At 39.8% G+C, this 24874-nt stretch overlaps 2 protein-coding genes across 6 annotated transcripts in view; both read left to right on the top strand.

Annotated features, from left to right (window-relative positions):
- The first annotated feature begins 3784 nt into the window (after window positions 1–3784).
- Window positions 3785–22889, top strand: LOC147194574 (ATP-sensitive inward rectifier potassium channel 10-like). 4 transcript variants are annotated; one of them, XM_086128915.1, is made up of 7 exons: window positions 3785–4312; window positions 8871–9216; window positions 14158–14369; window positions 15235–15366; window positions 17451–17628; window positions 18299–18387; window positions 18499–22889. In XM_086128915.1, the coding sequence occupies exons 2-7, from the start codon at window positions 8871–8873 to the stop codon at window positions 18670–18672; spliced, it is 1131 nt and encodes a 376-aa protein (XP_085985041.1). In that variant the 5' UTR covers window positions 3785–4312; the 3' UTR covers window positions 18673–22889. The 4 variants fall into 4 exon arrangements, with proteins under 4 accessions (XP_085985041.1, XP_085985040.1, XP_085985042.1 ...); XM_086128914.1 differs by having other exon boundaries at window positions 4118–4312; window positions 18299–22889; XM_086128916.1 differs by having other exon boundaries at window positions 4123–4312; window positions 8903–9216; window positions 18299–22889.
- The window catches only part of LOC147194573 (SLAM family member 6-like), an 11115-nt gene continuing 6546 nt past the window's right edge, over window positions 20306–24874 (top strand). The window contains exon 1 of one of the 2 annotated variants that reach the window (XM_086128919.1): window positions 20306–22306. In XM_086128919.1, coding sequence (XP_085985045.1) covers window positions 22252–22306 — 55 coding nt within the window. In that variant the 5' untranslated portion in view covers window positions 20306–22251. The remainder of the gene's footprint in view (window positions 22307–24874) is intronic. The other variant, XM_086128918.1, reaches the window with a different exon arrangement.

Here is a 24874-nt window from a genome sequence, read left to right as displayed (position 1 = left end):
AGTGTGTGTGTTCACTGCGGGTGTATGTTTTTTAATCATTCTTCACATTGTACCTTCACTATATGTGCTGTTATTACTACTTCGCCGACTACCAGTGTACTGTTGGTAATAATAATGAAGAAACGTACTATGTACTATACTATAGTGGTACTATAATGGTGTTATTGGTTGCAGCTGTGCTGGGAGGAGCACATCCCTTTGGTTGCTCGATGGTAAAGCAAAGCTTGTACTGTAGTGTGCGGTACTTCCAAGGTTTAATATCAATGCCAATCCATTTAAGAGACTGTATTCCCGATACTGTTTAAAAAGCAAGGGGAACGCGTCATCAAGTTGTGGATTCTGAATGCATTTTCGTAATATTTGTGTTTTTGTAAACACAGCGGCACTACCACCGATACAGGTAATTGATTTTTTTTAAATAGGTGGCTGTATCATCATAGTCAATATATACAGGGACAGTACAGATGATATCAGCAATAACAATGATATATTTTTTTAAATAATAAAGGTGGATGTGTCTTCAAATTGCAAACTCGGAAAGAATGTTTGTGACTTTTAATCGTCTTTTTATGTGATCTTCATTACGCAGAGCTTCTCCACGCCGCAACAAGGCGAGCCCAAGCAACCAGACCAGCAGAAACCCCCCGTTGACATGCTCCCTGTCAAGTAGGTCTTTAAAGAATCCCCGCATCCCCTCACTCTTCCGTTTCTCTCTGCGTGACGTACGTGCACTCACTGCCGGACAACGGGCCGCTCAAAAGTGGCCATTCCAGCCGACTAGCCAAAGGGAAGAAGCATTTTCAGGGTGTGTCTGCATACATTAGCTAGCTAGGAAACCACACTCGGTGATGCGAAACTAAGGCGCTCAAATTCTTCAGGAGTGGGGGAAGAGCAACTCGTGTTATACTACAAAATGCGTCATGCAGCGCCATTGTAGCCACGCCCCCAAAATGAGGAAACCTGACACTGCGCACGTTTTCAGCAATTACCTTTGCACATGTAGAAAAAAAATCCCGAAATTCACTTTTCAAGGTCTTTTGAAGGCAGCACAACATTTGGGCAAAGATGATAGGTAAATCCCGAATTTAAACGAATTATTATATATTTTGTGGTTCACAAACAATAATGCACCATGCAAAACACAAAGAAAATGTGTCTTTGTTTCACTTATTTTCAGTTTAAGTAAAAACCAAGAAATCACTCGGCAAGAAATGTTTTTAAATATTTCAAACAACGCCATTTTTCAGGTCGAATATGGAAAAATTAGGGGGAAAAAACGTAACAGATGAGCTGAAAGTAAAATGTCCATCCCCCTACACCAGTATTGCTCAATATCAACATCGTTATTGTTGTTACCATATCCGGGTCAATTCGCAAATCTGTGTAAACTCATGCGGGCAATGCATCCGAAAACATGTCCTGATTGTCAAATGTTCAAAGAAATTACCACATTCCACAAACTGAACGAAATTGAATATGAAATGTTCGAATAGATTGAATGTGCATGCCGTTTTCAATTTTTTTTCCTCATGCAAATGCAAACAAGTTTCATATCGGCCGTGCTCCTCAACAGAAAGGAAAACCAACGTGTGCTGTACCGAAACACAAAACGCGCGCATACAATCCTATCAATAATGGAAATTACCGACACCTGGTGGTAAAATTGGACCACTTCATGTATTCATCATTGTTGTGCATTGTAATCATGCCCCCTAGTGCAAATGAGTTGTACAGGCAGACGGACATATAGAGATCAAATTACCTGTACCCAGTTTTATGTTTGATGAAGTCGTTTTCTAATTTCAGGCAGTTATTCGAGGCAACACCAAACCGAATTTGATGTAATAGGCTCCATGTTTTGGTTAGCCAGAGAGATTTGAAAAACACGGCCCCCCAACCAAATCCCCCCCCCCCCCCAAACAATTCAACCATGTTTTATTGAGCATAGCTGTGATTTGTGACCGTCCCTAAATGCACCTCCGACTAGCTACACAAACTATATACCGTATGTAGATGCAATGTCATATGTCAGAACTGTTTTAAACGGTACCTGAAGGCAACACTTGATGATCAGACAGGCAGTAGATGATGACCAGTCATTATGTAGTGTGTGTGTTTGTTTTTTTCTTTGGCTTTTTCAAATCTGTTTTTTATTTTATTTGTGTGTTGTCACCACAGAAGGGTTATTGTCGAGTGAGTCCGAACTCGCCGTGAACCCGTTGGCGGTGTCCGAAGAAGGAAAAGAGGAGGAGGAAGATGGTGTGCAGAAGTGGAAGTGAAGCGGAGGACAAAGCAACAGCCAATCAATATGCAAAAGGCACACCACACACACACACACACACACACACACACACTTTAAAATGAAAGGAGAGAGGCACTGTTAAGGAGGTGCGAATCACGAAGAATAGCCGGTAAACTCGTGCAATAATAAGACACGTTTAGATGATCACTTCAGGCATATTTATTCTATTGCCAAAACAACTTGGCAGCACGGCATAACACGAACCGTGGCCATGAGCATAGCGTCTGCTTACTAAAGGCGGAAGTTGTGTTTACATGTACATCCGGCATGCCTCTCCACAACAAAAGCAAATGACACAGTGGCGGTTCTGGGGGGGGGGGGCAACGGGGGCCAGTGCCCCTGTAGCACCGATTCTGGCCCCCCCTGTGGCCCCCCCTCCGAGCGCAGATTACGCAGTCGTGCCGAGTCGCCGACGCGAAAGGTGGAATCAAAGTGCGTGATTTAACATTCTAGTCGGACCCTTTAGTGCGCTGCGCCACTTAAAAATGAGCGGGAAAATGAGAAGCAGTCTGCAGAGAAGGAAATTACCACGACACCAGTGCTATTTGCGTGTGTGTGCATGTGTGCGCGGTGTGTGTGTGTGTGTGCGCGTGTTTGTGTGTGTGCGTGTGTGTGTGTGCGCGCGTGTGTGTGTGAGTGTAACTTTTTTAGTCTCCCTTTTTATTTTAATTTTTATTTAACAGGATCAATATATAAGACATTGCCTTTTAAAATTTGGATGATTATATGCATGTAAAACATCTAGCTTCAGTGTATTTGCAATTTTTGTCCCCGGCAGGCTGGTACCATATCATCCCCTGGCTTGAATATTCTCAACAGACGTATTGTTACGCTTGCAGACATTTTAGCACTCCTAATACTGTTTTTTTCTCATCACTGTAATGTTATGACTACAATTTCAAAGTCTGAAGAAATAAAAAGTCAAATAAGATTTCGAATTTGTCTTTTTAGCCCTGGGTTGAATGTGCCCCCCCATCAAAACCCCTGGCCCCAGCCCGGCCCCCTCAGTGAAATTGATCCAGAACCGCCCCTGAAATGACAAGAGCGCTACACATAACATAAATCCCCAACAGGCACCCTCACTTAAATCATAAATAATATTTTTGTGACCAGTCGTGTCTAGACTCCATTATATTGTTTTTTTTTACTATGTTGATTATTTTTAGTTTATTTCTGTCATGCAAAGTGGCGGTTATCATCAATAACTGGCAAGCAGTAAATTATCTGGGTTATTTCTGTTGCATCATGTATAACTGGTGAGAGGAACCATCAACCTCAATACGATACAATTTGACACTGCATGCACGAATATATATACTGCATATGTACGTGTGTGTGTGTGTGTATTTATATATATAAAAATGTAAAGTTGTAGATTATTTCTAGTTGCTCATTTTTTTTCCATCATAGAAGGTCGAGGTTGTTATGAAAATTACAATATGACATACACTGCATGCACATCTGTCATGGACTATTTTGTCATGCACGATGGCGATGGTCATGAATAAGTTGACTGTCACCAACACACCTAATTGAAATGATCAGGGATGTGATGAGGCTTCTGCAGAGCTTGCTGATCATTTAATCAGGTGGAGGGAAGAAATCGAAAACATGCTGGATCGCGGCCCTAGAGAACCGGAATTGGCCACCCCTGATTTAAATATTGCTCGGTCACCTTATCCCAAGGAGACTAAGGGCTGACATTCGCCTCACGCTCGCTCCTCTTTCAACCCAAACAGGACGCGCTGTACCGGCCAACTCATTCATGAATGGGGGCCCAAAAAAAAAAAAAAAAAAGAACATTTGTGTCTTGTTTTCTTTTTACAGAAGAAGCTGTGGCGGGGGGCGCGACAGCCGTGGTGTGGGGGCAGCGTGCACGCGTGGTTGCCACTCCACGTGCGCGACTCTGCTCGCGCTTCTTGGAGGCGACAGTTCGATGTGCAACAATTGCTGACGCCACGCAAAGTCCTCTCGCACGCCAACCTTTCAACACAAGCCCACCGTAAAAAGGTAAGGACACTTTCATAAGATCCTTTTCCAGTGCATGCATTTATGTACTTATTTGCCTATTTATTTATCTATAGATTTATTTTTGTGGTACCTGTACAGATATTTTGGGGGGGGGGGGCGGTGCGGACGGGATTTCTTCCACAAATAATTTAATATGAATGACATTTCTGAAAAAAAAATATTAATATTAAAAAATAAGTAATCATAATAACAGGTCAATCATTTCTCAAAATTGCCTAAATGACTTAATCTAAATTATCATTTGTATTGATTTTGATAATAAATAACAAGTACATTTGTGTATTAAAAATCAATTATTATTCACATTTTCAAAATAGTAACTACTTGATCGTTTAAAAAAATCACCTCATCAAATTAAAAATAGAATGAATAAATAATAACATGACAAAAATAATAAAAAACATACAGTATATTTGTATGTTTCTTTTCTTTTTTATTTGTAATAACAGTGTAGATGATTGTTGTTGATATGCAGATATAGATATCCATAGACATATAATGATCATTAAATGAATATTAATAGTTCCTAAAATTATTAAGATTTACTGTATTATACTCCAGTATTTCAAAATCCATGATTATGATTATTTAGTATTTAAAAAAATGCTATGACTTCTTAAATATAAATGTAATATTAGATTGCAATACTTAGAAACATATGACGATGACACCATTAGTTATTAAAATGATTGGCTCTATTATTAAAAAAAAAAACCCAAAACAAAACACTTTAAAAACTTTGAGGAAAATGTAATGAAATGACCAGTAACTAAATGTTTATTTTCTTTATATTTGCTGTAGACAAATATAAAGAACTGTAGACTGAAATTTTATTAGATATGTTAAAATGCTGTCGCACACTACTGAATTGGCTAAATCGCTGGTACGCGCACACTACTGAAATGCTCTCACAGGCCCCACATTATACTGACCAGCTCTTATATTCCAAAATGCACTCTCACCTCACTGAAATGCTCTCATTTGAATGTCCGAAGCATACTGTAATTAGCATTTTTTTCCTCCCATGCTGCTGAACTGCTCTCACACATACTGAAACTTCGAAAAACACTGGTACACTACTGAACTGCTCTCATATACTGGAAGCTCTCACACATACTGAGATACTGTCAATGCAAGAATGCACTCTACTTAAATATTTTTCCTCGCATGTAATTGAAATGCTCTCACACACAACTGAAACATCTAAAACACTACTGAAACGTTCTCACACACCATACTGAACTGCTCTCATATACTGGAAGCTCTCACACATACTGAGATACTGTCAATGCAAGAATGCACTCTACTTAAATATTTTTCCTCGCATATAATTGAAATGCTCTCACACGCAACTGAAACATCTAAAACACTACTGAAACGTTCTCACACACCATACTGAACTGCTGTCATATCTGAAATGCTTTCACTCAGACTAAAATTGTCTCATATAATTTCTTGGAACACACGCCAATGTTTTTTTTTTTCTCTCACGCTCAACTGAAATACTGCTTTCAAATCTACGGAAACACTCATACATACTGAAATGCTTTCATTGAATGTATTGAACTGCTCTATTCATCACATTGCTGAGTTTTCTCGCACTATTAAAATACTCTCACATGAGCAACTGAATTTTTTTTCTCACCCATGCACTACTTAACACCATCAAGAATACCACTGAAACACCAAATGCACGTGTGCGCACACGCCCCCCCCCCCCTGCCCCCCTCACCACACACACGCTATTAAAACTCCCCATCATAACTGAATCGCTCTCACACTCACATCGGAAAAACTCTCACAAATAGTACTGAAATACTACTCATTATTTTTTGTCACACATTACTGAAACACTCCATTTCTCTTTTGCAAACATGCACACACGCACACTATTTGAACACTCTCACACGTCATACTGAAATGAACTGTACGGTTGTGTAGCGCAGCTGGCCCATGTAGGTCGATCACTCCTCCCCGCGGAATACTAACGAGGAGGGCCTTTTGTTGCGCAACTCTCGTTTTCTTTACACACACGCACACGCACAATCCAAGTTTTCTGTCACACAAAACACACAAACACTAAATCTCAAGTTTGCTTACAGTCTCACAGTCATGTGCTGTAACCTGCTTGCGGGCGCGCACACACACACAGACACACACACACATGCGCGCGCGCACACACACACACACACACACACACACAAGGATGCTTTTTGTCAATGGCATCTTTTGTGCCTTTCATGTGTGAGCCAAACAAAGCATTCCTGTGTGGATGGAGGAGAGGAGGCACAAGAAGGAAAGGAAGGAGAGGGGAAAAGAGGGAGAGAGCGATGGATGGTAAGGCAGGGAGGGAGGGAGGTAGGAAACGCTGCTTTTGTTCTCCCCGGGTCCGAAAAGGAAAAAAAGTTTGGATTGGGGCGTCGGACGATCGGGATCGCCAAGCGGGCAAGTGGTGGCGTTGCCATGGAGATGGAATACATCCTACCCAAAAGGTCGCTCCCAATATGATTGGACGCGTGTGTGAGGGTGTGTGTGTGCGCGCATTCTCTTGAATGGCGTCATTCTGAGTGTGAAGCTTTTCAGGGTATCGGCACCCCAAATCAGATGATGTAATGAAAGCCGATTGGTTATGTCATCTGTTGCAGGGTGGCCTCTGGAAGGCCAAAGCCTACTTTTTTTTTCTCCTCCTGTCCATTCACACAACTAATGTTATGTCTGTCTATTTACACAACGACACAATCGGTTGATAAATTAGACTAACCATTCACTCAATAGTACAACTAATACAAACATGTTTGTCGATTTTTTAAATACCCATCAAGTTTTTGAGAAATCTTCATTGTTTTTAAGTTTGACCTGTAAAATCTTGCGCAGTGAGGTGTAATTTATAATGATGAAATTTTCTTTAAAAAAAAAAGCTACCTGTTGCTGAACTGAACCGTTAAATATAAATATAAATATATATAAAAATATATGACCATACTATGATATGGGTAACATTGCCTTAATTTTGGATTTTATTTTAAAATGTATGTGCGTTACGTAATGCCCCGAAAGACGTGTTTTGTTTTACCCATTTTAATTGAAATAAAACATAAAAATAATTAAGGTAAGTCAAAAAGGTTGTCATTATTTTTAATAAAAACAAACTTTATTCTTCAATGTCACATTTAAAAATGCACTTCCACTTCAGTGTAAAAAAAAAAAAAAAACAGCTGTCATTTTTATGTGAAGCGAGGTAGTCAGTATCTGCTGAATGTAGCTATTAAAGTAACTTGTAATTTGACTTACTTTCAAATGCAATTTACCAGGATTTTACTAAAGTTTGGAACTCAGCAATCTGTTACTTTACTGGCAACACTGAAAAAAGTTTTTGGTGAATTGACGCAACTATATTTAATCAGGTGGTTGCATGAAATAAAAATCATGGATCCAGATCCATTTTCGACAAAAAGAAAAAAAATGCATCTACAGTACCTTAAAAAAATAAATAAATAAAAATAAAAATTACTTGCATCTCTGATCACAAACTGTGGTCAAAATGTGTTGAGTGATGAGTGGCGGAGAGACGGAGAGTTTCCAGATGAAATTCTCCTTGCAGAAAAGAAACATTTGGCACTTTTCCTATCAAACTCTTTTGGTCGTCTCTCGTTTCCAGTGAGAGACCATTCTTTTGTGCCCCGAATGTACAAACCAGGTCAGACAAGAAGCTTTAGTGTTTTCATTGATTTCAGTGATTCACTTGGTTTGTCTATGAGCGCACTGCAGCTTCTCTTTTTCTTCCTTCCCCGCCGTCTCTTCTTTTTGTCCGTTGTCCCCTCCCCAATGGGATGGGCGACCGGTCGGGGCAAAGTGAGCGTGTCTAATGGCTGCCAGTACAGTCGAGCGTTTGTTCGCCTCCGCTTTGGGAAGTTATGCTTGGCAACGTGAGCATAATGCCATAAAACGAACAGCTCCAGCAAAAAAAACAAAAAACCAAAACCAAAACACCAAACCCCCCTCGGCAACTTTGTGATGTCATGCTTCCTAAATCAAGAGGGAGTGGCGACCAATCAGCTCAATCCATGTTCCGCAAAAATCTATCATAAAATCAGCTCCTAATGAGTTTCACTTTCACTACATGAAATTTGGAAGGTATGTCCATCAAAAATACACCCACGAAAAAAAAAAGTCTCAAGAAGGCATGCCTGAAAATCTTAGGGTCATTTTGGCCATCTCCATAGTTCCGTCAAAGAGAAACGTGACCAACTCCGTTTCGCATTTCTTCATGAAATTTGGCAGGCACGTCTATCCTGAGTAGACCCACAGTGTGTGTGTGTGTATCTGTGTGTGTGTGTGTGTGTTAGGGAATGGGGAAATGGAGGGAAAAAACCCCTCATCTCCTGCTCCCAAATATTAAATAAATAGAAGAAACAAAAATCAGTGAATGTACAAATCTACAGATGGTCAACCGTGAGTATGCGGGGGTCCACTGTATTTGGCCCAAAAAATCCACAAGTATCAAGAGAACCTCCATGAGACTTGTTTTCTTCCCCAGATGACGTCCGCCACCCCCACTTCTGCTTGTAGCTCCTCTCCCCAGAAGGTGTGCCACTCTCAGACGCAGACGGACGTCTTGAAACCCCTGCTGGGCGGCGGCCTCTCCAACACCGGCGGTACGTTGCGGAAGCGGCGGCGGGTGCTGTCCAAAGATGGCCGCAGCAACATCCGCATCGAGCACGTTAGTGGGCGCGGCTCTCTTTACATGCGAGACCTGTGGACCACCTTTGTGGATATGCAGTGGCGCTACAAGTTCTTCCTGTTCACTGCCACCTTTGCCGGGACCTGGTTCCTGTTTGGGGTGCTTTGGTACCTGCTGGCGCTGGTGCACGGAGACCTGCTCGGTAAGGAGGAGCGATCGGACAAGATGGGGCTGATTTCAGGTGTTTTTAACCGTAAAAAACGACCATCTATAGTAAGGCATTTTTTACTGTCCAAAAAAACCGACCATGTATAGTAAGGCATTTTTAACCGAAAATAACGACCTTGTATTGTAAGGCGTTTTTGGCCGAAAAAAACCTACCATGTATAGTAAGGTGTTTTAGCTGGAAAAAACCCCGACTATGTACTGTATAAAGTAAGGCGTTTTGGACTGAAAAAAACCAACAATGTAGAGTAAGGCGTTTTTAGCCCAAAAAAACGACCATGTAAAGTCAGGTGTTTTTACCCCCCACCCCAAAACGACCATGGATAATAAGGTGTTTTTGGCCGAAAAAAACGACCATGTATAGCCAGGCGTTTTGGGCCGAAAAAAATGACCATGTATACGAAAGCGTTTTTATCCTCCCAAAAACGACCATGTATAGTAAGGTGATTTTATCCCCCCTCCCCTCAAAAATGACCATGTATAGTAAGGCGTTTTTAGCTCGAAAAAAACGACATTCTATAGTAAGGCGTTTTTGCCCCAAAAAAAACGACAGTAGAGTAAGGCGTTTTTGCCCCGAAAAAAACGACATCGTATAGTAAGGCGTTTTTGGCCCGAAAAAAAATGACATAGTATAGTAAGGCGTTTTTGGCCCGGAAAAAAACGACATAGTATAGTAAGCCGTTTTTGGTCCGAAAAAAACGACAGAGTATAGTAATGCGTTTTTGGCATGAAAAAAACGACATAGTATAGTAAGGTGTTTTTAGCCCGAAAAAAACCGACATAGTATAGTAAGGCGTTTTTGGCCCGAAAAAAACGACATAGTATATATAGTAAGGCATTTTTGGCCCGAAAAAAAACGACATAGTAAGGCGTTTTTGGCCCGAAAAAAACGACATAGTATAGTAAGGCGTTTTTGGCCCGGAAAAAACGACATAGTATATAGTAATGCGTTTTTGGCAGGAAAAAAACGACATAGTATAGTAAGGCTTTTCTAGCCCGAAAAAAACGACATAGTATATAGTAAGGCAGTTTTGGCACGAAAAAAACGACCATGTATAGTAAGGCGTTTTTAGCCCGAAAAAAACAACATAGTATAGTAAGGCGTTTTTGGCCCGAAAAAAACGACCATGTATAGTAAGGCGTTTTTAGCTGAAAAAAACGACCATGTATAGTAAGGCGTTTTTGCCCCGAAAAAAACGACATAGTATAGTAAGGCGTTTTTAGCCCGAAAAAAACGACATAGTATAGTAAGGCGTTTTTGGCACGAAAAAAACGACATAGTATAGTAAGGCGTTTTTGGCCCGGAAAAAATGACCATGTATAGTAAGGCGTTTTTGACCGAAAAAAACGACCATGTATAATAAGGCGTTTTTAGCTGAAAAAAACGACCATGTATAGTAAGGCGTTTTTAGCCGAAAAAAACGACATAGTATAGTAAGGCGTTTTTGGCCCGAAAAAAACGACCATGTATAGTAAGGCGTTTTTGACCGAAAAAAACGACCATGTATAGTAAGGCGTTTTGGGACGAAATTTTTAGCCGAAAAAAACGACCATGTATAGTAAGGCGTTTTTAGCCGAAAAAAACAACATAGTATAGTAAGGCGTTTTTGGCACGAAAAAAACGACAGTATAGTAAGGCGTTTTTGGCCCGGAAAAAACGACATAGTATAGTAAGGCGTTTTTGGTCCGAAAAAGACGGCCATGTATAGTAAGGCGTTTTTGACCGAAAAAAACGACCATGTATAGTAAGGCGTTTTGGGCCGAAATTTATAGCCGAAAAAAACGACCATGTATAGTAAGGCGTTTTTAGCCGAAAAAACGACCATGTATTGTAAGGCGTTTTTTAGCTGAAAAAAACGACCATGTATAGTAAGGCGTTTTTAGCTGAAATTTTTAGCCGAAAAAAACGACCATGTATAGTAAGGAATTTTTGGCCCGAAAAAAACGACCATGTATAGTAAGGCGTTTTTAGCTGAAAAAAAACGACCATGTATAGTAAGGCGTTCTTAGCTGAAAAAAACGACCATGTATAGTAAGGCGTTTTTGGCCCGAAAAAAACGACATAGTATAGTAAGGCGTTTTTAGCCCGAAAAAAACGACATAGTATAGTAAGGCGTTTTTGGCCCGGAAAAAACGACCATGTATAGGAAGGCGTTTTTGACCGAAAAAAACGACCATGTATAGTAAGGCGTTTTTTAGCTGAAAAAAACGACCATGTATAGTAAGGCGTTTTTAGCTGAAAAAAACGACCATGTATAGTAAGGCGTTTTTAGCCGAAAAAAACGACATAGTATAGTAAGGAATTTTTGGCCCGAAAAAAACGACCATGTATAGTAAGGCATTTTTGACCGAAAAAAACGACCATGTGTAAGGCGTTTAGCTGAAAAAAACGACCATGTATAGTAAGGCGTTCTTAGCCGAAAAAAACGACCATTTATAGTAAGGCGTTTTTGGCCCGAAAAAAACGACATAGTATAGTAAGGCGTTTTTGGCACGAAAAAAACGACCATGTATAGTAAGGCGTTTTTAGCCAAAAAAACGACATAGTATAGTAAGGCGTTTTTGGCCCGAAAAAAAACGAGATAGTATATATAGTAAGGCCTTTTTTAGCCCGAAAAAAACGACATAGTATAGTAAGGCGTTTTTCGCCGAAAAAACGACCATGTATAGGAAGGCGTTTTTAGCCGAAAAAAAACGACCATGTATAGTAGGGCGTATTTAGATGAAAAAAACGACCATGTATAGTAAGCCGTTTTTTTTGCTGAAAAATATACATGGTCGTTTTTTTTCGGAAAAAACGACTTCCTATACATGGTCGTTTTTTTCATCTAAAAACGCCCTACTATACATGGTCATTTTTTTCGGAAAAAAACGCCTTACTATACATGGTCTTTTTTTTTCGTCAAAAAACGCCTTACTATACATCGTCGTTTTTTTCGGCAAAAAACGGCTGACTACACAATGTCGTTTTTTTTGGGCTAAAAACGCCTTACTATACATGGTCGTTTTTTTCGGCTAAAAACGCCTTACTATACATGGTCGTTTTTTTCAGCTAAAAACGCCTTATTATACAAGGTCGTTTTTTGGGGCAAAAATTGCCTTACTTTACCTGGTCATTTTTTTGGGCTAAAAATGCCTTACTGTGCATGGCCGGTTTTTTTTTGGGCTACAAATGCCTTACTATACATGGCCGTTTTTTTCCGGCAAAAAACGCCTTTCTATACAAGGTCGTTTTTATCGGCTAAAAACGCCTTACTGTACATGGTCATTTTTTGGGCTAAAAACGCCTTACTCTACATGGTCGTTTTTTTCGGCCAAAAACGCCTTACTATAAATGGTCGTTTTTTTCGGCAAAAAACGCCTTACTATACATGATCGTTTTTTTCGGCTAAAAACGCCTTACTATACATGGTCGTTTTTTTCGTCAAAAACGCCTTACTATACATGTCGTTTTTTTCGGCTAAAAACGCCTTACTATATACATGGTCGTTTTTTTCGGCTAAAAACGCCTTACTATACATGTCGTTTTTTTCGGCTAAAAACGCCTTACTATACATGGTTGTTTTTTTTCGGCAAAAAACACCTTTCTATACAAGGTCGTTTTTATCGGCTAAAAACGCCTTGCGATACATGGTCGTTTTTTTCTGCAAAAAACGCCTTTCTGCAAAAAATGGTCGTTTTTTTGGGCTAAAAACGCCTTACTGTACATGGTCATTTTTTGGGCTAAAAACACCTTACTCTACATGGTCGTTTTTTTCGGCCAAAAACGCCTGACTATAAATGGTCGTTTTTTTCGGCAAAAAACGCCTTACTATACATGGTCATTTTTTGGCTGTAAAAACACCTTACTATACATGGTCGGGTTTGTTTCAGCCAAAAACATGGTCGTTTTTTTTCGGCCAAAAAAACGACCATGTATGGTAAGGCGTTTTTAGCCCAAAAAAATGACCTTGTATCATAAGGCATTTTTAGCCCCCCAAAAAAACGACCATGTACAGTAAGGCGTTTTTAGCCAAAAAAACGACCATGTATAGTAAGGCGTTTTTTGCCGTAAAAAACAACCATGTCCTGTATAGGAAGGCGTTTTTAGCTGAAAAAAAATGACCATGTATAGTAAGGTGTTTTTGGCCGAAAAAAAAGACCACGTGTAGTCAGGCGTTTTTTTGCTGAAAACCCCCCCACCATATATAGTAAGGCGTTTTGTGATTTGTTCCTTGGTGTGAGTGTGAGCGCGAATAGTTGTGCGGAGAAGAGGATCAGAAAATGGATGGCCACACATTTTTGAGAATGCACTGGATGGCCGGAATCGAACCCAACGAACTAACTATTCGACTACCAGGCAGGGATTGAATACTCTATATTGTCCCCCGGTGTGAGTGTCAATGTGAATAGTTGTGCGGGGAAGAGGATCAGAAAATGCACGGCCACACACATTTTTGAGAAAGCACCCGAAGGACGGAGCCGGATTTGAAACCTGCAGCGCAACGCCAACGTACTAACCATTTGACTAACAGGCATGGTAGATTTTGCTGCTGAATGGAGAAAAAGTCCTTAAAAATGGCTAAATTAGTCCATAAATAAAGAGCAAGTGCTATCGGTACTTGCCCATCCCTAATATATAGTTGTAGTTTTATTATAAAATAGTCGAAAATATTTTTAATGTTGAATAAAAAAAAAAAATATCAGGAAAATGCCACTATCAAGAAACATTGTAATATTTAGAAAATAATGTATCGTTTTACTTGTCCATACATTTTTTCATGAAAGCAGAATTAAGTCAAATTGTTTTCAAGAAGCATCGGAATGTTTTTTCGGAATTATGATGAGAGAAAGTCATCATAATTGGAGGATTTTTTTAAAAATGACTGATTCCACCCCCCCCCCCCCCCCCCCAAAAAAAATCCAATTGTGGTTGCAGAGTTCGAGCCTCCGTCCAACCACACTCCATGCGTGATGCAGATGCAGACGCTGACGGGCGCCTTCCTCTTCTCGCTGGAGTCGCAGACAACCATCGGCTACGGTTTCCGCTGTATCACAGAGGAGTGCCCTGTCGCCATCGTCCTGCTCATCATCCAGCTGCTCATCACCACGCTCATGGAGATCTTCATCACCGGAACGTTCCTGGCTAAGGTGAAGGCTTTGGCGTGAATGCTCGCTGGCACGCAAAGTGGTAGGGGTGCGTCCACCTGAGAGGGGGCACCTCTCCAATCGGAGAAAAAAATTAGAACGGCGAGCAAAATGACTCGCTCAATACAGCAGATGCATGTTTATTGCCGGTTAATGGATACATTTGGCGTCCACAATCATCAAATAGTGACAATAAAACAAGACTGCTTGTCAGAATTTCATGATTTTCTTTCAAACTATGGAAATGACAAAGTATGAAAAAGCAACTTTTTCGATTTGAAAAAAGGTTGCGATTACAATTTGATTGAAATAGCTAACTTGCTCTCCAAAGCAGATTTGCCATAAGACTATGACTTTTTTCTCTCACAAATTATGGCATTATAACATAAAAATACACACGACACTATGTTCATTGTATTTCAACTTTTTTTGGAAAGCAATAACATTTTATTCTTGTAAGAATGATTTTTTTAAAATGACTTTTTTTCTCTCAAAATATACAAATTGCCACAAAACCCCCCAAAGAAAAATACTTTTATTTGAAAATAGGTGAATCTCTTGAGATTACAATTGAAACAAAAAAAATCAAGCATTTTCTCCCAAAATAAGACTGTCGTAACATGACAACTTTTTTCCCCCCCACACAAATTATGACTTTCTAAAATTCAAAAAGTTTTTGTAACAGGATAGTTTTTCGAAAAAAATAATTATAATACTACTAATAACATGGCTTCATTGCTATGATATGCTATACAGTACAAACGGCAAAAGCGCTCGCCACGACATCTGCTAGTCAGAGCCTGAACCGCTGTATTTTTGCCGGCGCTGCAAGAGTTTTGTGTGAAAGTTCTGTGGTGTGGGAGCTCAGGTGGCGCGTCCGAAGAAGCGAGGCGAGACGGTCAAGTTCAGCCAGCACGCCGTGGTGTCGAGCCAGGAGGGACGCCCGTGCCTCATGATCAGGGTGGCCAACATGCGCAAGAGCCTCCTCCTTGGCTGTCAGGCAAGTGCCACCAGACTTTTCTACTTTTTGACCAAGCGCAACACCAGTGTGACACGAGCATGCAGTCTTAATTTATTTGAAAAAAAAAAAAAAAAGTAACCCAAAGTGCTTGAAAAATCAATCCACTCACACAGTGTGTCTTCCTTTTCGGAAAGTCAAGTCAAGTCAAGTCAGCAGTATTTATAGAGCACTTTCAAACAGCCATCGCTGCATACAAAGTGCTGTACATGGAGCAATTTAACATGCACAATAAACAGTAAGACAAATCGGTAATAAAGGCGGTAGAAAGCACCAAACAGTAAAACCAAGAACAAATCTAAGTCATGCTGAGTCGAATGCCAAAGAATACAAGTGAGTTTTGACGAGGGTTTTGAAGATGGGCAGCGAGGAGGCTTGCCGAATGTTTAGTGGGAGGTCATTCCAGAGAGAGGGACCAGCAACAGAAAAGGCTCGATCCCCTCTGAGCCTCAGTTTAGTTCTTGGTACTTCTAATAAAGTCTGGTCCACAGACCTGAGGCGCCGGGCAGGTGTGTAGGGGCGGATGAGCTCAGAGAGGTAAGGTGACAAGCTTCTGATGTTGTGATTTCATGAAAAGAAAAACTACTGGTTCCAATGATGCACTCACCAAACAAAAGACAAATTGCTGATGTTGCCCTCTCCCTTAAGAGACAAAATTCTTTGTTGCACTTTCCTTAAAAATGAAAAAAGAGACTACTACTGTTTCAAGACAAACCACATATGTTGCACTTTCCCTAAAAAGAAGAAAACGGCCGTATTGATGCAATTTCCTCAAATTAATTAAATAAATTTAAATTTAAAGGGAAAGTGAGACAAAAAGTTTGTATTCTTTATGAGGAAAGTGCATAATCAGTCGTCTTTCTTTACTTTTCTTTGTTTAAAGGATATTTATTTATTTATTTAATTAATTTGAGGAAATTGCATCAATACGGCCGTTTTCTTCTTTTTAGGGAAAGTGCAACATATGTGGTTTGTCTTGAAACAGTAGTAGTCTCTTTTTTCATTTTTAAGGAAAGTGCAACAAAGAATTTTGTCTCTTAAGGGAGAGGGCAACATCAGCAATTTGTCTTTTGTTTGGTGAGTGCATCATTAGAACCAGTAGTTTTTCTTTTCATGAAATCACAACATCAGAAGCTTGTCTTCTTTTTAGGGAAGTGAAAAATTAAAAGTATTAAAAGACAGTGTATTCTTAGGAAAGTGTAACATTGGTAGTTTTTTGGTCTTCTTTTTAGGAAAGCAAAGTTTTTTAGGAAAGAGCAGTTTGTCTTTGAAGGGAGACTCCAACATCATTAATTTTTGTCTTCTATTTTACGGGGGATAGCACAACATTAGTAGTTTCGATTCTTTTTAGGAAACTGACATTCGTAGTTTCTCTTTTTGGTTTCGTTTAATTTCTATATTTCTTCGGAAAGTAAAGTCAGTGGTTTGTCTTCCTTTTAGGGAAAGTCTGATGTAAATAGTTTTTCTTCTTTTTTCGGAGAGTTTAATGTTAGTCGGTTCGTTTATTTTCAGAAAGCACAACATACACAAACAGAAGTAGTTTGCCTTCTTTTTGGGAAAGGTTAACGTTAATAGTTTGGAGAAGTGCCAAAAAATTAGTTTGTCTCTTAAAGGAAAATGCAGCATTGGTGTGTGTGTGTGTGTTTTACAAAAGTGCAACATTAGTAGCTTGTTATCTTTTTAGGGAATTGCAATTTCAGTCGTTTGTGTTTTGGTGAAAGTGTGACACCAATAGTTTTTCTTTTTAAGAAAGTCCAACATTGGGAGTTTCTCTTTATCAGTCATTAGTTTTCTTTTTAGGAAACAGTAACATGAATAATTGGTATTCCTAGGAAAGTACATCAGTTTGTTGTCTTCTTTCTCGGAAAACAAAAACATCAATAGATTATCTTCCTTTGATAGGTCAGTGCAACATTTGTTTTTTGTTTTTGATTCTTTAAGAAAGCGAATCATCAAGCGTTTGTCTTCTTTTGAAGAAGGGGCAACATCAATATTTCACCTTGTTTGTGTGCAAGTAAGTTCAAAGCTGATTACATGTTAACAATGAGTGCCGGGCATTTGTACAGGTGACGGGTAAGCTGCTCCAGTCGTCTTTGACTAAGGAGGGCGAGACGGTTCGCCTGGACCAGAGGAATGTGGCCTTCCAGGTGGACACTTCCAGCGACAGCCCCTTCCTCATCCTGCCACTCACTTTCTACCATGTCATCGACGATGACAGCCCTCTCAGGGCCTGGGCGGCCAAGGGTGCGTTCTGCAAATAAGTCGCATTTCCATTTCAGAAAGACAAATTTTTGTCATTTATTTCAACTCGTGGTAATAGTCTTTGAAATGGAGAACATTTTCCTTTTTGGACTTTTTTTGTGGGAAGTTAGTTTTTTTTTTTTGGAGGGGGTGGGGGTGGCGGCAATCACAATGACATGTTTTTCATAGAAAAAGTCAGTCTAAATAAACTTAAATAAAAAAATATATCTCACAAGTTCATGTTCATCATGTTACAAAACCGTTGTGTTTTTGTTTAAGTCATGTTTTCGTGAGAATTATTTTTAATCACATGCAAATTCTGTCTTTTTTGGGGAACATTTCTTTGCTGTTTTTAAAACATTTTTTTCTGAAAAGAAAAAGTCCATCCATTCCATAATCTGCTTATCCTCACGAGGGTCGCGGGCGTGCTGGGGCCTATCCCAGCTGACTTTGGGCGGAAGGTAAACTACACCCTGAACTGGTTGGCAGTCAGTCGAAGGGCACATATGGAGACAAATGATCATTCACACCCACATTGACACTGCCGCTGAGTGGGAACCGATCCCACGCTGCCCGCACACAACTCCGGCATGTGTACCACCACACCATCAGCGACTCAATGAGAAACAGTCTATAATCCTAACTAGGTTAAGTCATATCCATTTCCATCCAGGCGGCGGCTGGACTGATCCGGAATTGGCCGACTTTGAGCTGCTGGTCATCCTAAGCGCCACAGTGGAGCCCACGTCGGCCACCTGCCAGGTTCGCACCTCCTACCTGCCCGACGAGATCCTATGGGGCTATGAGTTCCCTCCTGTGGTCTCCCTGTCGCCGTCGGGCAAATACGTGGCCGACTTCGCCTTTTTCGACAAGGTGGCCAAGAGCAAGGCGCAGCCCGTCTTCAAGCCGTCAGAGGGCCAGCGACACGGCTACCAGAGCAACGGCGGTGGGAAACACGCCGACGGCTCCGACCCGGAGAAGATCCGCTTGGAGCAAAGCTACCGGGAGGAGCGAGGCCGCGTCAGCGTTCGCATTAGCAACGTGTGAAAACCTGATGTGGGATTCGTTTGTGGACTGCGGTGCCGTCTGCCTGACAGAACCTGAGCACAAACTACGGAAAATCAAACAGCACTGAAAAATAAACTGGCGAGTGGTGGCAGAGGTTCTTTTAAGAAGAAAGAACAATGGTAACAAATGTATACTGTTACAGGTGTCCCAATACTTTGGTCAAACAGCCACACGTTCACTTCCAGGAAGGTAGTGATGGGCCAGATGAAGCGGGGCTTGTGTCTCGAGCAATAATGGGTGTGCCAAATGAAGCGCATATTCGGCGTGTGTATCCCTCCCAAAAAACTGACCGATGATAAACGAGGTCTCGGTTTGTCTGGAATATATCATTAGTTCATTCAACGTATTGTTGTCTCATAACGCCGGAGACCTTTCCAGGTGTTGTCGGTGTTTGTAGTGAGCTGAAATTTAGTTGGCGAATTGGGGAGTCATACTGGACGTAAGTTGTTTTCACTCATTTTGTTTTTCAATACCTTTGGTCGTTGTAAAAGTCAAATGTTCATTTGGCACAGTTTACAGAGCGACAGGTCGCAAGTTTGAACCTCATGGATGCTGAACAGTACTGTTCAGCATCTGTTCAACACCTACTCTTTTGTCCAAACTCCATATTTTTCCTTCATATATTTTCAGTGTAAACTCTTGTAGGTATTCTAACACTTTTGTCAACATCTACAATTGGCCTTCTGGTAGGGATGACAGCCCCCCCCCCCCCCCCCCATTGCTTTGGCGTGCACTTTAAAAAAAACAAAATCATCTGGAAGCTCCACTCGACGAGCCGGCATTACCATTGTGCCTTTCTACAAGTGACTTCTGATTGCCTGAAATGGCCTCAGAGTGCCCCCCTGTCGGGGTGGCATTTACTGGACACCTTTCAAAATACAAAGGCTGTTTAAATGAGGATATAAGAAGGAATGTTGGTGTCATACGAGAAAGAGTCAAAATAAAATACTAAGAATACAAGACAACACCACAAGAATAATGTTGCTCTTAGGGGAAGAAAAAGTCACGTGTAAAAATATTCGTATGCTGTAATTAGGATAATGAACAAAAGTCTTGATATTCCAGGAATAAAGTTATTACGAGGGTGGGGGGGGCACAATAAGAATTGATTTTTAGTTTAAATAAAGTCAGACTGTTCTTGGAAGAAGACTTAATTGTTTTACAAGGATAAGGTTGTGTTTTGGAGGAAAGTAATATCATGAGAATGAAGCATGACATTTTCAGACAAAAGTCTGACACATGGTTTGAGTCAGAGTTTGTAAAATAATATAATATCTTAAAATCTTAGTGGAATAAAGTTGTATAAATGACTTTGGATTTTAACATTTATATTGTGTGTCAAAGTGTTCTGGAAAGGTTTGAGGAATGTTGCGATGTTCATGGAGTACTTAGGGATTAAATTGTGTTAAAAATATTCATATAATATATAATACAGGTAATTGTAATAAAATGTTCTAGTCCCGCAAAATGTAACCTACAAGTATAAGCCTACTTTTGGCCCACCCTGAATTTTTGGAGATTTATTTTCTAAAAAAGAAAAAAAATCCCATGAGAAAAGTCATTATTTTTATAAAAATGCACTATTTTTTGGTGGGTGGAGGGGCGGGGTGGGGTGGGGGGGGGATAAACAAGGTATTTAAAAAAAAAGTTACAATATTACAAACACCATTTTTAAATTTCTGTTGGAGTAGTTGATTTATTTTCATAATATCACAGACAAACATTTTTTGAGACAATACAAAATGTTTTGAGACAATACAGCTGTGCCGTGAGATAGGAGTTTACTTCATTCCGTTACCATACTTGTGTCTCAAAACACTCTTATCACATATCATCTCTCTCCATTGAAATGAATGGCAACACAACTAATCTGTTCCAGACCTCCACACCCCCACCTCCCCGCCCCTAAAAACACCAAAATCTATAAAAAAAAATTTGCACAACAGTATTGTACTGTATAAAAGCACTTAGGGACATTTGCTCTCCACATAAGCCGCAGATGCAAAAAATGTGTGCAGAAAACACGACTGAATGTATTGTGCTTCCTTGTTGTCTTTGGTATATGAAAGGTGCAGCCACATTTCAATTAACACAATGACAGATAATTTGAAATGATTCACTGATGTGTCAAACGCCGCAGTGAACCACCAACTACGGGCGAGGAGGATTTACTCAACATCAGATTATTATTATTATTTTTGCATCCTAAAGAGGGTGGCTTTTTTCCTCCTTCTTTTTAAATATCTGTGTATGTGTACAGACTTGACATCAGAAAAAAATTGAATATTTTAGGAACTTTAACAAAAGACACTAACGTCTAACCTAGCGTGTGGTGTTTTCCATGAGACAATAGTGCAGTGTGTGGTTATCAGAAGTCAATGGCAGCCTTCAGCGGAAAATTCAAATATTGACACAGGAAACAGGTGACCAAAAAAAACCCACACACCACTTTCCCTCAGACACCTGTTACCGGTTTGCTCTTGTTGCACTGTCAGTTGGTTTGTATGTTTCCAGTCTCAATGTTGAAGTGACCGTTTTCAGTTTGTGTTGCTCATGTAAAATGTACGGCAAAAAAGCACTTTTAAAGACTATGTGCCAGTCGCTAAGTAAACAATGTACATTCACTTACATTTACTGGCCACATTAGCCTTGAGGTAGAAATTGGCTTGGGAACGCTCCCTCTGAGTGTTTTTTTGTTTTTGAAAATGTAGCCCCCCAAAGCCAATTTCACATAGCAACATCAACAGGAACAACCACCCCAAAAAAAAGTCTCAAAAATCCATGTCTGAAAGGACATTGGAAGTCATCAACCAATTTAATTTCAAGAATCCATTTAAGTCCCATTTTTACCATTCCCAACACTTTGAAAGGTGAACTCCATCAATAGTTTTTGTCCACTTTCCTCCAAAATTTGGTCCTTGTATACTGGAGAGATGCCCAACACCAAATTGCCAGAGGTTGGAATTTTTGTTGGCCAAATTTGACGACTCACCTTAAAGCATGGATCTTCAAAATTTCATCACTCCTTGTAGCTTATATTCTTATTTTCTCATAAAGTGGCTAGTAAATGCAAGCTTTTGTCATTACTTGACGATGTGTAATTCTCTGTAAAAAAAAAAAAAAAAACCTCGTGACATTTTGTTTGCAGTCCCAACCCTGCTGATGTGTAGTGTAAATACTGTACTGTCAGAGATAAAGTCGCACTCTAACAGAAACACGTGGGCTGCTAATTTAAATACTGGTTTAAGCAAAGTTGATACCATCATAAGCAAATGTGAAAAAAAGCTTACCCCAGCTGCCTCTTTGTTGTCATGATGGGGTGGCTGCACAGGGCGCCAGTCCTGGGGTGTTGCGTTTGTGCTACTCCGTGAGCGGAGTTTTCTTGAGTCAACTGAAAGCAAATTGAAGTGTCGAATAGTTAGATTTTTCCATTCTGAGACTTTAATCTCAGAATTCTGAGATTAAAGTGAGAAACTTGCCAGCCTATTTTTTTTTTCTTCAGTGGCCATACTGTAATCCTCTTCCGCATTTGAAATGAGTCTTCCTTCCTGAAGCGACATGAAGCTGGTTGTGTTTCTGTTAGTCTCTCTACTACAAATACGTAAAACACAAGGTAAGCACATTTGTTTTCTTGTGTTGTTTGGCTCAGTGCCAGTAGGAACCACCCAGGGAATTTTCAATTGAAGTGTAGGGAAAATGCAGAGTTTATTGTGATGTCTTTGGAGCCACAACAACAGCTGTGGTGGAAAAAAAGTGTGTGTGTGAAGAAAAGGAAGCAAAAAAAGTAAAAAATGTCTTGGGAGAATGAGTTGTTGTTTTGGGAAGGCAAAAAACCCATTTTATTTTCTGATGAAACTATTTTATTAGATTTTTTTTTTTTAATGCCTTTTTCACTTACCCCTTGTGCACCACAGAGACCAGACGGATGATACAAAATGACTCAAGAATTATACCAAGTACGCAATGCAGTGAGAAGTATTTTGTCAGAGGGGTGCTTGTCCAACTGGACAATATTTGGCACAAAAACAATTGAGCACCTTTCAATTTGTGATGTTACCTCATGATGTGACACGTGCAACGAAACCACATTTGTCTGGTTTGGCCTCTCCTTTATTTGCATGAAAACACTCAAATAGGAATTTTAAAAAAAGCAGCAGCTGCACTTCTGGGCAAATAAAACTTGAGAGTTCTCGTCATGCTTACTGTATGATTCCTCAGATAATGCATTTAAAAATTAACTGCGCTTGCAGTATGTCGAACCACGCTTCCTGTTCTGATAACTGATTTCCTCTTCTCGTTGACTTTTAAAAAAAAATTGATTTGAAAGGGAAATGCATTTAAAAAAAAACAAAATGAGAAGTATTACTTTTTTTTAAATAAATAGAATCTTGTGAAAAACCAAACGTTGCATTTCATCTGAGAAAATATTCCACAAACACGTTTAAAAAAAGTTTTTAAAAAATTATTTTAAAAAGCAGCAATATTACAATGTGATATTTAAAAGGAAAAACACGATTGAAGAGTGTTTCAATAGTACAAAGAAATCAATTATGAATCGTTTTTTTGCTTTTTTTCCCCCACCTAAAAATACTTTGACACTAGCAAGTAGAGTAAAAAATGTGGTTACAGGGTTTCCGCTTGCTTTTTATTTATGGACCTTTTAAAGACTTTTCTGGGCAAATTTAGTCATTTTTGAAGGACTTTTTCTCCATTCAGCAGGTGATTCACGGTGGATTTAATGAACAGAAAGCCACATATCACTGAACTGGTGTTCAAATCATTGCTGCCAAAGGAAGGGCACATCTTTATTTTTAGCGGCAATCAGCTAACCCTTTATTTGACATACTGGATGTTAAATTGGCCCGAAGTGCTCACGTGATCATCATCGGAACTGATCGGAGACGGCGGAGAAAGCAGAGCGGGAACCAGGAAGCGGGGTTTGAGGGGAAGGGCACCAGGCGCATTTTCCGACAAAACTATTAATTGGAAGGGTCGGGGAAATGACATACACAAATGAAATGAACACCACAGGTTAATTTTTAAAGATTTTCATTGATTTTGGAAGCTTTCCCTGAAAATTAAGGACAATTAAGAACAGAATTTTACGTCTTTTTTTATGGATTTTTTTATTAACTTCAAGGACCTGTGGGAACCCTGTAAAAAAGAAGTAAGATTTAAGGAGATATTTTTTCATAAATTCTAAAATAAATAAACAAATAAACAAACATTTTGACATTTTTTTAAAAAACTTGCAATTTGTGCTGGGTAGGTTACATCATGCTCCTGTGACCATCAAGAGGATAAGCAGATCAGAAAATGAGTGGATGGATAAAAATAAAAGCCATTTGTAAAAAATGTTAAGTGGCAAAAATCGATTTCAAATTTTTCCACGTTATCATTTTTTTCCCCTTGATAAATGTTATGATGGAAGAAAAAAGTAGTATTTGCTTTAAAAAAAGAACAGTACAATAACTATGTATTGTTTTCCATGTACCATATTTTCACGACCATTCGACGCACCGTATGGTTGGGCGCAGTCTCATTAATGGGTGCTATTTCTGTATTTTACACATAGACAAAACGCACTGTATTATTGGGCGCGATTTTAAAGTGGTAAAACATACGCCAGCTTCAACATACGGCATGCATGCGCGCACGCTAAAAACACGTTAGCTTGTAGCATACGGTAGCATGCCAAGACATACAGATACAAGCTAAAAACAAGTTTTTAAAAAGGCAACGAAGCAAAACGGAGTTCCGTTGTATTTTATTTAGCCATCGTACAATGTACTCACGTTTTTCGATCAATCATCACCCAGAAATCCATCAAAGTCCTCATCCTCTGTATCAGAATTGAACAATTGTGCAAGTACCGGTAATCCATCAAAAACGCCGTGTTCCCTCTCGTTGTCAGTCACTCTCATTGCCATGTGGTTCCACAGAAATGATGCCGGCTTTGCCAAAAACTCGAACAACAGTGCAAGCAGACACGTTCGTCCAAGCAGCCACAATCAATTCGCAAATTGTGGCGTAACTCGCCCGGCGCTGCCTCTCACTCTTTTTAAAGTTGTGTTTGCCATCGATCATTCATTGTTCCCATGCCGCTCGCAACTTTACTTTGAACGCCCGGTTGATGCCGATGTCCAGCGGTTGGAGTTCTTTAGTCAAGGCTCCGGGAATA

This window comes from Hippocampus guttulatus, chromosome 14, assembly GCF_054856545.1.
Source record: "Hippocampus guttulatus isolate MCC_2025c chromosome 14, RoL_Hgut_1.0, whole genome shotgun sequence".
NCBI classification, from domain to species: domain Eukaryota; kingdom Metazoa; phylum Chordata; class Actinopteri; order Syngnathiformes; family Syngnathidae; genus Hippocampus; species Hippocampus guttulatus.
The sequence above is the reverse complement of the archived record's forward strand: the minus strand, read 5'-3'. Positions and strand labels throughout refer to the sequence as shown.

Excerpts from the sequence above, each read along its gene's own strand:
- LOC147194574 (XM_086128914.1), top strand. The coding sequence starts at position 8,871 with ATGACGTCCGCCACCCCCACTTCTGCTTGTAGCTCCTCTCCCCAGAAG. Across the intron at positions 9,217-14,157 it reads GGTGCACGGAGACCTGCTCG|AGTTCGAGCCTCCGTCCAAC; the intron begins GTAAGGAGGAGC and ends TTGTGGTTGCAG. Across the intron at positions 15,367-17,450 it reads GCCTCCTCCTTGGCTGTCAG|GTGACGGGTAAGCTGCTCCA; the intron begins GCAAGTGCCACC and ends GCATTTGTACAG.